The sequence below is a fragment of the Myxine glutinosa genome, chromosome 6, assembly GCF_964187855.1.
Source record: "Myxine glutinosa chromosome 6, kmMyxGlut1.1, whole genome shotgun sequence".
Taxonomy (NCBI): Eukaryota; Metazoa; Chordata; class Myxini; order Myxiniformes; family Myxinidae; genus Myxine; species Myxine glutinosa.
Window position 1 is genome coordinate 62,549,361 of NC_136266.1, and position 15,950 is coordinate 62,565,310.

The window sequence follows — 15,950 nt, forward strand, 5'->3', positions numbered from 1 at the left end:
ATCCCCTTGGCCTGTTGAGCCGGCCGTCTCTGGTCCTGGTACTTGTAACGCTCCTCTGCGAGGTGGGACTGATCAGGGTTATTGGTCAAGGTGTTCTCCCGAATACCTTCACCAATCCCTCCGCAAAACAGGGAGACAAGTACCGCTCGAAACCACGGACAAGATGGTATTTGCCGAGCGGGTTAGCAATCCGCGGTTCGAGCCGTTAGCAAAGACTAACCCGATTGCGAAGCGGTTCGGCCAAAATCGTGCCACAGGTACTCAATCAAGAAATCACTAAAGCGACCGGACGAGAAGGAAACCAAACGGGTAAGAAAGAACAGGGATTTATTAACTACGTACAAAAACCCGAAGAGGAAACAAAAGAAGGGCATGTACAAGGGAAGAAGAAGAAGCAGACACAGGGCAAGCTTATACAGGCTTAACTTATCAAACGCCCAGCACAGAACAAACACACTTACACGAAAGGATGGAATGGCAGGGATGGTATGGGAAGGCAGAGAAGGGTCCAGGCAGATGGTAGGCGTCGAGGTCCGGCTCCAAGCGCACGCTCCGGTCCACGCTTTGGGGTCGAGGCGAAACCCAGCAAACAGCTCCGCGTGTCGTTGGACGCGATCAGACAATTATATAGCGGGGGAAAGCTGGTATGTTGCATATGCAATTCAAATCTCTGCCGGTCAATCTCCGTGGCTCTTTCTGCCGCTCGCCTCTGCTCGCCTCTGCTCGCTCCACTCGACCTCGACCTACGTAAGTAGTCCGCGGCGGCGCTTATATTGGCCACCCGCGTATCAAGCCGCCTGCCTTTTGGAAACGCCCACCGGTGAGCTCGCCTCGGCCTTGGTTGGTCGCGAGGGCTCACCGGTCCCGCCCCTTGATGAGGCGTTGGCAGAGCCACGCCTTGTTCCTGGCGCTTGGCTGACTCCTCCCCCTTCTTCTCCAAGGCGACCGCGTGCGTAATGGCGGCACACGGGTTAGAAAATCACTCACACCCTTTTGAAGGGAAAATGGGCCGACTCTTATTTGATTGATGCAATGCAGATTCAACTATTGGAAACACATGGCCTTACCTGAAACACAGAATAACGATATAACTATAGAGAGGTCCTATGATTTGCTACGTGTTGCAATGTGGACTAACTAAGGTGCGATTATTTCAATTAACAGCCAATTAAGGGGAAATGTACACAGGGGTTATTTATAAGGAAATTTACAACTAAATTTACATGTGAAGGTTCTAAAAACCGCAACACTATATATATATATATATATATATATATATATATATATATATATATATATATATATATATATATATATATATATATATTTCAGGCTGACGGCCTTCAAAAATGAGGATTGCTGGCGCAATAACTAACCGAATACAGGGAAAGCTGGTTGTACAATGCATCCTGTCTGGTAGATCCACTAAATGCAGTGATTGGATTTTCAAGCATTCAGTCGAATAAGTTAGTTGGTGGAGATAATTAAAATTTTCAGATCAGTAAGAAAAAATCTCTTCTGATTGAAGCATCATAGTGACAGCCAGGGAAGGAAAAGTAGGCAGAACGACAATGACAGATAGACCGTAAGACTGAAGGCCAAAAATTATTTCAAAGGAAACAAAGCTTGTTCCATGAAAAAAAACAACTTTTCTTACCGAAGTTATTTCAAGCTATAATTTTGTTTCAAACGATCAAAAAATCCCAACACTAATGAAGAAATTTCTCGTGGGATCTGAATAGAATCTCATCGTGCAAATGTTATGATGATTGCTGTGGGATTTTTCTCGATGGGTTGTTTTCAAGAAGGTCCATGGGGGTATGATTACCTTGTCTGTGACGTTGTAAACCACGATGGCAGCATGTGCGTTGCGATAGTAAAGAGGGACCAGACTTTGAAACCTTTCCTGGCCACCGGTGTCCCAGATTTCGAACTTCACGGGAACCCCATCAACCTCCAACGCCAGTACGAAAAAGGTTGCTGCAAGTTTGGCAGACACGACAACACAAGGTTCACAAAGAGGTTGCATCTTTTCAATGGGAATGAAAGAGTAAACTATAAAGCATATGAAGATGCAAAGCCCGTACGCGTCCCTTTGTATTCAGACGTCTTCTTCCATATGCTAAAAATAACGAAAATCGTTTTTTAAATAATACAAAATGAAAATTGATGATTTCATGCAACCTTGTCCTTTTGATTGGGGAACCAATTCTGTGACCCGATATCTAAATTCTTTAAATTTCAGGTCAATTGGGTGAAAATTGGTGATTTTATGCAACCTTGACCTTTGACCCTTTGACCTTTTGAACAAATTGTTTGCCTTCTCCATATCATAATAAAGCTTTGTTAAAAATTTGTAGACAAAACTCAAATGGGAAATTTAAATTTCATGTCAGTCAGTCACGAGCCTCCATCTTGTATACAAAAAAAATAAAAATTGTTGGATGTGGATGAAAATTCATGTTGGATGAAAATTGATGATTTTATCTGACGCTGACCTTTGACCTTTTGACAAAATTATTAATTTGCCTTTTCCCGTATGATCATAATAAAGCTTTGCTGAAAATTTGATGACAATAGCTCAAATGGTAAAAAGTTAAAGCGCACACACACACACACACACACACACACACACACACACACACACACACACACACACACACACACACACACACACACACACACACACACACACACACATCCATTCACCTGCTGTGCAAGGGACGGGCTAATGGGCACATTGGAAAGGTTTAATCGTATTGTTTATCCATCACCATGCTGTATATATATATATATATATATATATATACTGTTCAACTTAATTTTGCAGTTTTTGTTTCAGCTTACCTCCAACAGTAACTTCATTCTCCTCTATATTCTTATTGTTGATGGCATGGATGCAAATGGAACTCTTTCCCACACTTGGGCTGCCCACTGTTATCACCTTATAGACCACAGCCATGCTCGTTGAAGCTTCTGTTCTGGTTTGCACCTTCAAAATTAAGTGAAAGAAGAATATTATCAGAGACACACTTGTCTGAATCAACAGTGTTCGTTTATCTGAATCTGTGAGATTGACCAACTATACACTCTCCAACATAAACAAGACCGAAACTCTAACAGCGGCGTAGCCGGGCTTGTAAAATATTATAAACCACAAACACACATGATTATCTTTTTAAACAGTCGCTGATGCTGTTTATAACATTAAACAAAGAAATTTGGAGGAATCCCGACATCCGTGAGGTAAGTTTTACCGAAAGAACTGAGGGAAGATCTACTGTAATCTAGATTATACCCCACAAGGGTTGGGTACGCACCATTTTGTTGGAAGAGACGTAACGCCGATGCTTTCGATATTTCATGATCATTTTAACAATCGGTTTGTTTGTATTTCACACTGAATGAAAAACGTAAAGGCAGAGCATGGTGATTGTGATATATGACAGGTTCGACGATATGTTCGGCATGAATGGCATATAAATCAAAATGGCGGTGCGTGGAGAGTCAACCGCCGTACCGCTGTAATGACATCAGACGTAATCAGATTACCCTGTCATGTGACCAGATCCTCAGCTCTGATTGGGATACGTTTGAGGGGACATCCAGACATGCATACATACACACATACATACTTCTCGGCGGCTTTGCCCTATGGGCTACACTGTAAAAACCCGAACACATGATTGTTGTTGATGCGATTCACTTAGGTAACATCATATGTGACACAGATGATGTCGAAATCTCTGATTGAGATAAATGCTGAATAATTACATGTTAAATTAAGTGTGACCTAATCATGTAACACTTAACGATCCAATGTGGCAGTAACAATCTCAATACCAGGTATGTCCAAATCAGGCAGCAATGACGACCAAAATTTGAGACATACTGGACAAAATCTGGAATCTGGAATCAAGATCTGGAATATCCTGCGATGAAGCTAACTCCGAGGGCCTTTCACTCACTCACCGCAGGCAGGTTGGTGGTATTTCTGTCTTCTACCGACTCCTCTACGGTCTTGCTCCCCCAGCTCTCTCTGTGCTCTGTCCCCCTAATATTCCTGCAGGTCGCTCAAGATCTGCCAGCAACCCTCTTATGGTTAAACTGCCAAAATCTAGGCTCTCTGCTCACCTTCACTCCTTCATTCCCCTTTTCTCCTGCCTCTGGAACAAACTCCCCCACTCCCTTCAATCCCACTTCTCCCTCCAGGTCTTGAAAACAGCTGTTCACCACCATCTCTTATCTTCCCCCATCCAAAACCTTGATCTTTTCTACCCCCGCTAATTCACCCCAGATCCACTTTTTTGAAATTCCAACTTCTTTCCTGAAAATCCTTGCAGTGTCCATATGTTTTATATCTCTCCCACCTCCCCCCCAAGCCCTCTCCCTCCCATAGTTCTCTTGATGTCCCTGCTCTCAAATGTTGCGTTTGTGTACTTCCCCCTCCCTCCCCATCTCGTCTTCCGCTCCCCTTATTTTGTGTTTTATGTGTCGATTTGACTTTTTGTGTGATTAATGTTAGCTCTTTCACGAGCCTCGATCTACTATCCCAAAAAAAAAAAAAACTGGGGCATATCGCTCATTGCGTGTTCTCCAGATCTGTGCTTGGCCATCATGCTTTTCAAGGAGAAAATATCTCAAAAGGTGTCAGTAATGCAACAGTTACGATCGGTATTAACACCGAACAGTTTTGAATGTTTAAATCTCGCAACCAATTTTGCTTCTGCAACTTAAAAACCTCTAATAACCCGAGGCTAAATTTTATTCACATGAGTTGTCGTGGAGGAGTCTCGCATTTTATACGTTCCTTTTGTACGTATGGTACATATCTTCACAAAGTATTCAGTCCCCTTGACTTTTTTCACATTATGTTGTTGCAGCCTGAATTTAAAATGGATTAAATTGAGATTTTTTTGTCACTGATCTACACATAATACCCCATAATGTCAAATTTCAATTTTTCTTTTAGAACTTCTTACAAATAAATTAAAATCAAATACAGAAATATCTAATTAACATAAGTATTCAACCCCCTCAGTCAATACTTCATAGACGTACCTTTGGCAGCGATTACAGCTTTGAGCCTTCTTGGGTACATCTCTCAGCTTTGCATATCTGGATTTGGGGAGTTTCTCCCATTCTTTCTTGTAGATGTGCTTAAGCTCTGTCAAGTTGGATGGAGAGCATCAATGAACAGCGATCTACAGGTCTTTCCACAGATTCTCAATGGGATTCTCAAGTCTGGGCTTTGGCTGGGCCACACACGGACTTTCACGTTCTTCTTCTGAAGCAATTCCAGTGTTGCTTTGGCTGTATGCTTGGGATCATTGTCCTATTGGAACATAAATCTTCGCCACACTTTCATGTCTTTTGCACTCTGAAGCAGGTTCTCCTCAAGGATTTGCCTGTATTTGGCTCCATTTATTGTTCCCTCTATCCTCCAAGTCTCCCAGTCCCTGCCACTGAAAAACATCCCCATAACATGATGCTGCCACCACCATGCTTCACTTTCGGGATGGTGTTAAACGGGTGATGAGCTGTGCTCGGTTTCTGCCAGACATAGCGCGTTGCATTCAGACCAATGAGTTCAATTTTCGTCTCATCAGACCACAGAATATTTTGCCTCATGCTTCCAGAGTCTTTCACGTGCCTTTATGAAAACTTCAGGCATGCTGTCATGTTCCTTTTTCACAGGAGTGGCTTCCGTTTGACCACTCTCCCATAAAGCCAAGATTTGTGAAGGGCTGCAAAGACTGTTGTCCTTCTGGCAGGTTCTCCCATCTCAGCCAAGGAACTCTGTAGTTCTGTCAGAGTGATCAGTGGGCTCTTGGTCACTTCTTGGTCCTTCTTGCCTGGTTGCTCAGTTTGTTCGGATGGCCAGCTCAAAGAAGAGTCTGGGTAGATCCATATTCTTTCCATTTCTTAATGATGGAGCTCACTGTGCTCTTGGAAACTTTCATCACTCTATAAATTGTTTTATATCCTTCCCCAGATATATGCCTCCTCACAATTCTATCTCGGAGTTCTATGGACAGTTTCTTGGACTTTATGGTAGAGTTTCTGCAATGATATGTGTTGTCAACTGTGGGACCTTGTATAGAAAGGTGTTTTTCTTTCTAAATCATGTCCTATCAATTTAAAAGGCCACAGGTGGACTCCAATCAAGTTGTAAAGACATCTCAAGGATGATCAAAGGAAATTGGATGCACTTGAACTCAATTTGGAGTGTCATAGCAAAGGGGTGGAATACTTATGGACTGAAGACATTTCAGCTTTTTAAATATTTAATTATTTTGTAAAAATTCTTTTTAAAAATTCCACTTTAACGCTATGGAGTATCATGTGTAGATCAGTGACAAAAATCTCAATTTAATCCATTTTAAATTCAGGCTGCAACACAACAAAATGTGAAAAAGTCAAGGGGTGTGAATACTTTCTGAAGGTACCATGTACAATATTGTACATATTATATCGGATACAGCTGAATGAGCTCATGCTTATTGATATTTCAACCTTCCCAAGGCGACCCATTGATGAAATGCAGAAATACGTGTTGATTTTTTTTTTTTGTATACAAGATCGAGGCTCGTGAAAGAGATAACATTAATCACACAAAAAGTCAAACTGACACACAAAACACAAAAAAACAAGGGGAGCGGCAGACAAGATGGGGAGAGAGGGGGAAGGACACAAACACAACATTTGAGAGCAGGGACATCGGGAGGACTTGGGGGGGGGGGGGGGTGGGAGGGGGGAGGTGGGAGAGGTATAAAACATATGAACACTGCAAGGACTCTGGGGTGAATTACCGGGGGTAGAAAAGATCAAGGTTTTGGATGGGGGAAGATAAGAGATGGTGGTGAACAGCTGTTTTAAAGACCTGGAGGGAGGAGTGGGATTGAAGGGAGTGGGGGAGTTTGTTCCAGAGGCGGGAGAAAAGGGGAATGAAAGAGTGAAGGTGAGCAGAGAGCCTAGATTTTGGCAATTTAACCATGAGGGTTGCAGGCAGATCTTGTGCGACCTGAAGGAATATTGGGGGGACAAAGCACAGAGAGAGCTGGGGGAGCAAGGCCGGAGAGGATTCGGTAGAAGACAGAAAGACCAACAACCTGCCTGCGGTGAGTGAGTGAAAGGCCCTCGGAGTTGACTTCATCGCAGGAGATTCCAATGATTCTGAAAGCTTTGGCCTCAACAGCGTGAAGCCGAGCTAGGTGTGAGGCAGGAGCACCAGCCCAGAGGGGGGAACAGTATTCCATTGAGCTGCGGATGAAAGCCTTGCATGTGGTGAGGAGCTCAGGTGTGCCAAGGAAGGACTTCGCACGACGGAGGATGCCCAGTCGGCGACTGGCTTTGGAGGCCAGCTTGGAAATGTGGTTTTCCCAAGAAAGATCATGGCAGATAGTGAGACCCAAAAGTTTGAGCGACAGAACTCAAGATTGTACAAATAGCATCTTTTATACTGTCGCGCGAATCCCTCAAGGTTAACACCAGGGACCGCGGAAGACCGAACGGCTTTAATGGAGGCAACGACCAAATACGGATTTTGCTATAAAAGCACGGGAGAAAGAAGGGAAGAAGAAGAAGAAGAAGCGGAAGCGATTACCTTTAGCCCCAACGGCAACTCCGAGCCTGGAGGAAAGCAACCTAAACGAAACCTGAGTTCAATGCACAAAAAGAAACACGTTCATTTCGGAACCCGAGAACAAGAGAATGCGACGGAAGATAAATAACGGTCCGAAATCGCAATCCCGCACACCTCACTTCAGAAACGAACAACGGACTGAATTACGAAAAGAAATGTCTCGTCGTGTAATGTTCTGTGGGGTGCGGCCTTATCTGTCAGTAGTGCAGTGTCCGCCGTCCAACACGGCTCCGAGCTCCGGCGCGAAGGAACCCTCCGTCCGCCTCGCTCGCACGCTTCGCCAGGCCCCGTGCGGCCCGTCGATCGCACACGAGGCCCCAGCACCACTCCAAGCTCCGAATGCACCGAGAAGGACCGCTCCAAGCACCACGCACCACGAATAATGCGATCTCCAATCCCAGTGCAGAGAGCACAAGCAGAAAGTGTCTATCTTCACACGAAGGGTGATGGGTCCAGCACGAAGTGGAGAGAGAGAGCCAAGAGACAAAATGTCGTACAGCGCGTCCTCTTGTCCCCTCGCGTGTGTCGTCAAGTCTTGCTCGCCCCCAAAACAGCGCCCTCGTCTCTCGAAGGTTCTCAATGCGCTGGTCCTTTCTCATTGGCCAAGTGCTTCCCGCCACCATGTCACGCCACCCTCGTGGCTAACCACCAGTCCTTCCCTTCCTTCCAATCACGGGGCAGTTCTCTGTTCCTCCTATGGACCAATGAACAGTCCTCCTGGGCGTGGTTCCCAGCCTGCCACGAGGTTGGTTGCGAGGCCAGCTGGTGGTGTGGCTGGCTGCGGCCCCATCGGTGGTGCCCCGGCCTTGCTTCGTTCCCGTTTTCTCCCAAGGTCATTGTAAGGGAAGGGAACTAAATAATGTTTTTTTTTTGTTTTTTTTTGTATACAACGTCGAGGCTCGTGAAAGAGCTAACATTAATCACACAAAAAGTCAAACCAACAAATAAAACATATAATAAGGGGAGCGGTAGACAAGATGGCGAGAGAGGGGGAAGGACACAAACACAACATTTGAGAGCAGGGACATCGAGAGATCTGTGGGAGGGAGAGGGCTTGGGGGGAGGTGGGAGAGGTATAAAACACATGGACACTGCAAGGACTTCCAGGAAAGAAGTTGGAATTTCAAAAAAGTGGATCTGGGGTGAATTAGCAGGGGTAGAGGAAGGATTTGATATCCGAAGCAATGATGGATTCCATGACTTTGCTGATAATTGGGAGCAGGCTGATTGGTCTGTATTTGCAAGGGTCTGTTTTTGCACCTTTTTGTGTAAAGCGGTAATGTTTGCTGATTTCCAAGATGATGGCAGATGACCTTGAGCAAAAGAGAGGGTGAGATAGAGCATCAGAGCAGGATTTTAGGACCCATGGGCTGATGCCGTCTGGTCCAGTTGCAGAATCAGAGTCGAGGTTTGACAAAAACTTCTCCACCTTGTCAGGAGAGAAGGACGCAGAGTCCAGGAGTAGTTGGGTTTGACTGGGTAAGGTGAGAGCAGAGAGAGATGGGTTTGGGACACAAGATTTTGAGGCAAACACAGAGTTGAGGCATTCGGCTTTGTCATGTGCAGGTGTCAACTGTGTCGCCATTTGGAGAGGGGTTGGAGGGGGAACAAACACCAGAAACGGATTTGACCAGACGCCACCAGGATTTGGAGGAAGGAGACAGGATTGAGAGTTCATTCTTGAGTGTGGAGAGATAGTGCTTCCTGGCACTCCTGAGGGTAGACACACACTGTGTGCACTAAGGACCTATCTAAGTGTTTATATGAGTGCGTTGCCATAAAGGAGACAGGTTTGACGACAGAGGGGACGACGAACAAAGGAATCTTATCCATAATCCCTGCACTATTTAGCACGTCCTGCTCCCTCGTAGCGGGGACATCAATACAACTTATACCGACAAACCAGACTAAACATAGAACTTGTTACAGGTAGATTCCCTATCACGACAGTCGGATACCTACCTATACAGATCTATCTGGCTCTAGATATTGGTCTACCCAAATTCATAACAATACGTTCCTTTTGATCTTGTCATACAGTATTATTATATACTGTACACCACACTGAACCATGCCCATATATCTTACACATCCCGCAATATGTATTATTATCTCTGCCATTGAAGGTGGATGGAGGCTATGTTTTCACGTATTTTCTATTTTTGGTGAATATCAAGATTCGGATACTAGATTTTAAAGTGATTCTTCACCATTGAGATATGGGACCAAAAACGATATATATATATATATATAACACGATATCTCAAAAAATTGTTAACTAGTTATGACTAAACTTGGTGGATGAGTTGCGAGTTGGTTAGGTGACAACAAGCCGATTCGATTTTGGTTCAGGTCAGGATTCAGATCCGGCCTATCAGTGGGATACAAAAGGTAAACTGTTCAACCTGGTGGAGGTATGCGCTATGCTGAGTGCCCGTTCTAGTTTCTTGTGCTGTTATTTCTCCTCTATCCTATTTATAGTTTTACATTGTAGTGTGATTAGTCTCCAATATCTTATTATAAGAGAGCAAACGTATATGGTTCGGTATGTACAGTCACGTGTACATACCGAACCCCATGTAAAGTACGTACACCCCATGTAAAGTTTTGACTTTTTCAACATATTTCAACATTCAGCTATTTGATCTTCATGTTAACAATATTGATAGATAAAGGTGATATAATACAACAACTATCATGAAACATTTACATTTTGTAGTCCATTGTATAATTTAAATATACATAAATGCAAATTTCGCATGTGGAAAAAGTAAGTACACCCTTGGCTCTAATAGGTGGTTTTGCCCCCTTTGGCAGAAACAACATCGAGTAGGCGTTTCTTATAACTGTCTACCAGTCTCTGACATCGACTGGGAGATATTTTTGGCCACTCCTCCATGCAGAATTCTTTCAGCTGTGCGATGTTTGAGGGGTTTCTTGCATGCACAGCTCGTTTCAAATCCCCCCACAACAACTCGATGGGATTTAGATCCGGGCTTTGACTTGGCCATTCCAAAACCCTCCATTTCTTTCGTTTCAGCCATACCTTGGTGGATTTACTGGTATGTTTAGGGTCATTGTCATGTTGCAAGGTCCACCTTCGGTTGATCTTCAACTTTTCCGACAGATGGCCTCACATTATTCTCAAGCACCCTCTGGTACAATGAAGAATTCATAGTGGATTCTATGATGGTGAGCTGCCCAGGCCCTGATGCAGCAAAGCTGCCCCGAACCATAATATTTCCACCACCATGCTTTACAGTTGGTATCAGGTTCTTGTGGTCAAATGCTGTCTTTGGTTTTCGCCAAACATGTCTTCTGCTACTGTGGCCAAATAGCTCGACCTTTGACTCATCTGTCCAGAGCACATTGTTCCAGAAGTGCTGGTCTTTGCCTCGGTGTTCATTGGCAAGCTTTAGTCTTGCCCTGATGTTCTTTCTGGACAGCAAAGGTTTCCTCCTGGCACACCTCCCATGTAGATCAAATTTGTGCAGCCTCTTTCTAATGGTAGACACGTGCACTTTGACATCAACAGTGGTAATAGCTACCTGTAGGTCCCGTGATGACATTCTAGGGTTCTTAAGAGACTTCTTTCAGCATCTTGCGGTCTGCTCTCGGGCTGAACTTGCTGGGGCGGCCTGGGCTGAACAGGTTCGCAGTTGTTTGGAATCTTCTCCACTTGAAGATGATCTTCCGGACAGTCGAATGATTGATTTCAAATTGTTTGGAGATCTTTTTAAATCCCTTCCCAGACTCGTAGGCATCTATAACCTTCTTTCTGAAGGCCTCAGAGAGCTCTTTTGATCTAGGCATGGTGACCCCGCACACTTCAACAACAAAGAGCAAACCAAACGAAATGTCTGAGGTTTAAATAAGACAGGTTCCTCCAAGATCCTCTCTGACGATGTTCTAATCATTTGCACCTGAGCTGGTGCACCTGATTCTAATTTTAGGTATTTGAAGGAGTGATAAATGGAGGGGAGTACTTACTTTTTCCATATGCGAAATTTGCATTTATGTTTATTTAAATTATACAATGGACTACAAAATGTAAATGTTTCATGATATTTGTTATATTATATCATCTTTATCTATCAATATTGTTGAAATGAAGATCAAATAGCTGTATGTTGAAATATGTTGAAAAAGTCAAAACTTTACACGGGGTGTATTTACTTTTTCAGGTGACTGTATTAGTGGGGCAACTTAGCATAACAATTGTGCGTTTTGTGAGGAAAGCACCAAATTTGGCACACTAGTAGATTATCCTATTATGAACAGATTTGGATGTTGGGCCATCTCAAATTCAGCCCCTGATGGCTGTGGCAGCCATTTTCCAAAATGACACCTTCAGCTTGTTCCGACGAATTGCATCATCAATTGGCTCGGTCCTTTCCACTAGGCATTCTCTGGTGAAAGCCTGGAACTGCTCTTGGCCAATCTTCTTCACATTCCTGACAGTCTCAACTGCAGCAGGACCTGCAATTTGCTTTGTGCCAAGGACAACCAGATCCATGCTCTCTTCCTCAAAGGGGTTGCCTAGTAGGCCATGGGCTACCTCGACCCCTGGTGCACCCCCCCCCCCCCCCCACCAACCCTACCACCCAATGTTTTTTTAAAGCCTTGGGGTGTTTTGAACACGAAATTGAATGTTAACAGTGAAAAGATAGGGACGAACTTTCCTGCGTTAAACACCATGGTGACTATCCGTTAACACCTGTTAACGTTCACACAAAATTTTTCCAATTTTTGAAAAATTTGGTAATGTTGGGAAAATTTCCAAATTTGGGAATTCTGGGAATGTTAGGGAATTCTTTACCGGACGAAATTTAGGGAATTTAATCCACAGTACAAGATTTATGGAATTTAATCAGCAAAGCCGAGCCCCCAATACAACATATGGAATTTTAGGCCGCCAACGCGATTCATGGAATTCATGTTTTCTCCAACACTCTTTACGATTATTCGCCATACAGTTTTTGTTTTCAGTTATATCTCCTGTTGTACATGTGAAAATATAGTTAAGTTCTACCCCAGGCAATTCTGAAAGGACTTCGTCACAGGTTAGTTAAGTTTTTACTAATACATGTCGTGTGATATGGCTATGAAAATTCACAACAATTGTAGTTAAGTTTCAATTTCCAGTGTACCATTCAACCAAGTGAATATATACGTCTCCTGATTCTCTTACCTTGGTTTTACACATAAATACTAAATATTACACATATATTTGATTGTCTTCTGTTTCTAAATATGACTTTAAACGTGTCTTTTCAGGTCCAGTGTGAATGCACCAAATGACGCAGCCTGATCATGTCTGATCCTACTGACCCCTCCACGCCGATGGAGACTGGTCCACCTCCCCAGAAAAAAACACGACACGATAGTGGTTCTACAAGTAATGAAGAAACACAGACACAGAAACATATACCCGAATGCATTGTCCATGTTCCAGGATTAAAGTATGGACCACTTCAGCTTCTTTTGAGCACCAGTACCGCCGAGAACAAATTGTCGAAGTTGCAGGACATCAGACAAAGACGGCTTTCCCAACCAGTGGATTCTACACACAGGATGAAAGGATCATGTGATCTAATACCCAGTACCCTGTCAGACCATCATGGTTATCACCGACAATGTTACCAACGCTTCACTATGAATCTGGATCGCCTGCAACCATCTGAACCATCTGACCCACTTGAAACAGGTACTGCCCCCAGAACAAGTCGGTCGTCCGAAGGTGATCGCGTCCTCTTCAACCCCGACTGTTTATTTTGTAAGTCTGAAGGGAGGAAGAAGATCAAATCGAGTGGATCGTGGACATCAGTAGGTTTGTCAATGTTTGAATTTGACGGAGGGAAAAATGTTGTCGCGTCAGCTGAGGAGCGAAGTGATGAGAGCTTGCTACGTCGGATCAGAGGGCATGACCTGTTCGCATGCGAGGCCAAATATCACAAGTCCTGTCGGGCCAAATATGTACAGAAGCCGCAAAAGTGGAGAAGCACTGACGATGAACAGCGGAAGAGGCAAGCCGACATGGAGAAGGCACACGGAGAAGCATTCAAGGCTGTTTGTAGCATACTGGACACAGATGTCCTCGAAAAGAAACAAATTCTGAGACTAACGGATTTACGCAACATTTACATATCATCCCTGCAGGATTCGCAATACCCTAATCCAGAATACAGGAGCGAAAACCTGAAAATAAAGCTGCAGACGCATGATCAATACAAGGACAAACTATCATTCTGTAACATGGGCTGCTACAAATCATTCACAGTGTACAGCTCCACTATCGACACGGATACAGCTGTGAAGCATGCCTACGAGCTTGGATCCGCTGATCCAAGCTCGTAGCATTGACGATGAACAGCGGAAGAGGCAAGCCGACATGGAGAAGGCACACGGAGTTGTATGAAGGTTAACAGGTGTTAATGGATAGTCACCATGGTGTTTGACGCAGGAAAGTTCGTCCCTATATTTTCACTGTTAACATTCAATTTCGTGTTCAGGACACCCCAAGGCTTAAAAAAAACCTTGGGTGGTAGGTTGGTGGGTGGGGGGGTGCACCAGGGGTCTAGGTAGCCCATGGCCTATAGCTCTTCTATGACGCTGACAAGGGCGCGGACATCCTTGGCGAAAGAGGTCTGCACACTTAGTGTCTGGTCGTGATGACGTGTGTCCTCTCGCCTCCCCCAGTGTTGATGGCCATCTTGGAACTCTTCTCTGGCACTGGCAACTTCTGGCCCGGCAATCATCCAACGCCGCAGGGCACTTGGGTTGTCAGTGAGGCCGACTGCTCCACCATCTCCTTTGATGCAGGCGTTATTCTGTTCAAGCGCCTGGTCGATTGGGATCGAAGAGAACACCTTCTTCGTCTTCTGTACAATGAAGTTGCCAGCCCTGAATTCTCTGGCTACATCTGGGTGCTTCATTGGGAGTGCAACCATGTCCCTCAGGTGAACAGGGACCCACCTGGCATAGTGTGTGTGGTCTAAGGCATGGAACCATGGGACCAGTTCCGTCAGGGCATCAAGGTACATCGTGAATGAAGCCTGCCGCAGAGAACGCACGTAGACCAGTACCAACATCTCTCGTTCCAGCACAGTTGCCCAGTACTGAAAGTTGGGAATGTCTTCTCCTCTCTGGTGACACCAGTCTTCAAACTCAGGCAGGTCTTCTGCATCATCAGCATATGTCATACAGTGGCGTTCATACGCACGGTGTTGCAGGATGTGCAGTGCCGCTGCAGTGATTTTATGAGCTCTTCTTGTGTGAGTGACATGGGCAGCTCGCAGGAAGGAGTCGACCGTCCCTGGCGTTGCAATCTCAGCTTGCAAATCTGCAAAATCTGCAAATCTTGCAAAAATCAAATCTCTGAATCTGAGATGGCCCAATATCCAGATCTTTTCATAATATGATAGTCTACTAGTGTGCCAAATTTGGTGCTTTCCTCACAAAATGCACAATTGTTATGCTATATTTAGCTTAGCTGCCGGACTGTATGTATGTATGTATGTATGTATGTATGTTTATATGCGACGAAAACGTCTTCTTCTTCTTCAAATAAAATTACCAACCTCTTAATTAACCCTCTTAATTGCATTAAGACTGCTGAGACCCCTCAGACCTTTGACGACCCTTTAATTCCCCCAAGACCCTTCAGACCACCAATATCCCCAAGACCCAAAACACCCCGAAGACCCAAAACACCCCGAAGACCCAAAACACCCCAAAGACCCAAAACACCCCAAAGACCCAAAACACCCCGAAGACCCAAAACACCCCGAAGACCCAAAACACCCCGAAGACCCAAAACACCCCGAATACCCAAAACACCCCGAATACCCAAAACACCCCGAAGACACAAAACACCCCGAAGACCCAAAACACCACGAAGACCCAAAACACCCCGAAGACCCAAAACACCCCGAAGACCCAAAAATACCCTGAAGACCAAAAATACCCCGAAGACCCAAAAGAATCAAAAAGCCCCTGAAGACCCCACAGACCCAAAAGCCTCTGAAGACACCAAAGACCCTGAAGACCCCAAAACACCTCAAAGACCCAAAATACCCTTAAAGGCACAGCAGATCCAAAAGACCCTGAAGACCCAAATGGCCCTGAAGACCCAAAACACCATGAAGACCCAAAAGACACCGAAATGGGCAAAGATGCCTACCCCTCTGAAACGACGTGTGGTGAGGGGCGCGGAGCGTGCCGAGTCACGCTAGTGTTATTCAATTACTGTAAACCTTTCTCATGATGCTGCAGAGGTTTGATTCCTGTACAATTTGTTGAGTTG

The 15,950-nt window shown here is 44.6% G+C and overlaps 1 protein-coding gene across 4 annotated transcripts in view; it reads right to left on the minus strand.

Annotated features, from left to right (window-relative positions):
- LOC137429885 (uncharacterized) overlaps positions 1 to 15,950 on the minus strand; it is a 39,545-nt gene that overhangs the window by 20,796 nt on the left and 2,799 nt on the right. For all 4 annotated transcript variants that reach the window (XM_068120233.2, XM_068120236.2, XM_068120234.2 and 1 more), the window contains exons 2-3: positions 2,848 to 2,992; positions 1,829 to 1,980 (exon numbers count right to left, since the gene is read on the minus strand). In XM_068120233.2, the coding sequence (XP_067976334.2) occupies positions 1,829 to 1,980; positions 2,848 to 2,992 (297 nt within the window). The remainder of the gene's footprint in view (positions 1 to 1,828; positions 1,981 to 2,847; positions 2,993 to 15,950) is intronic.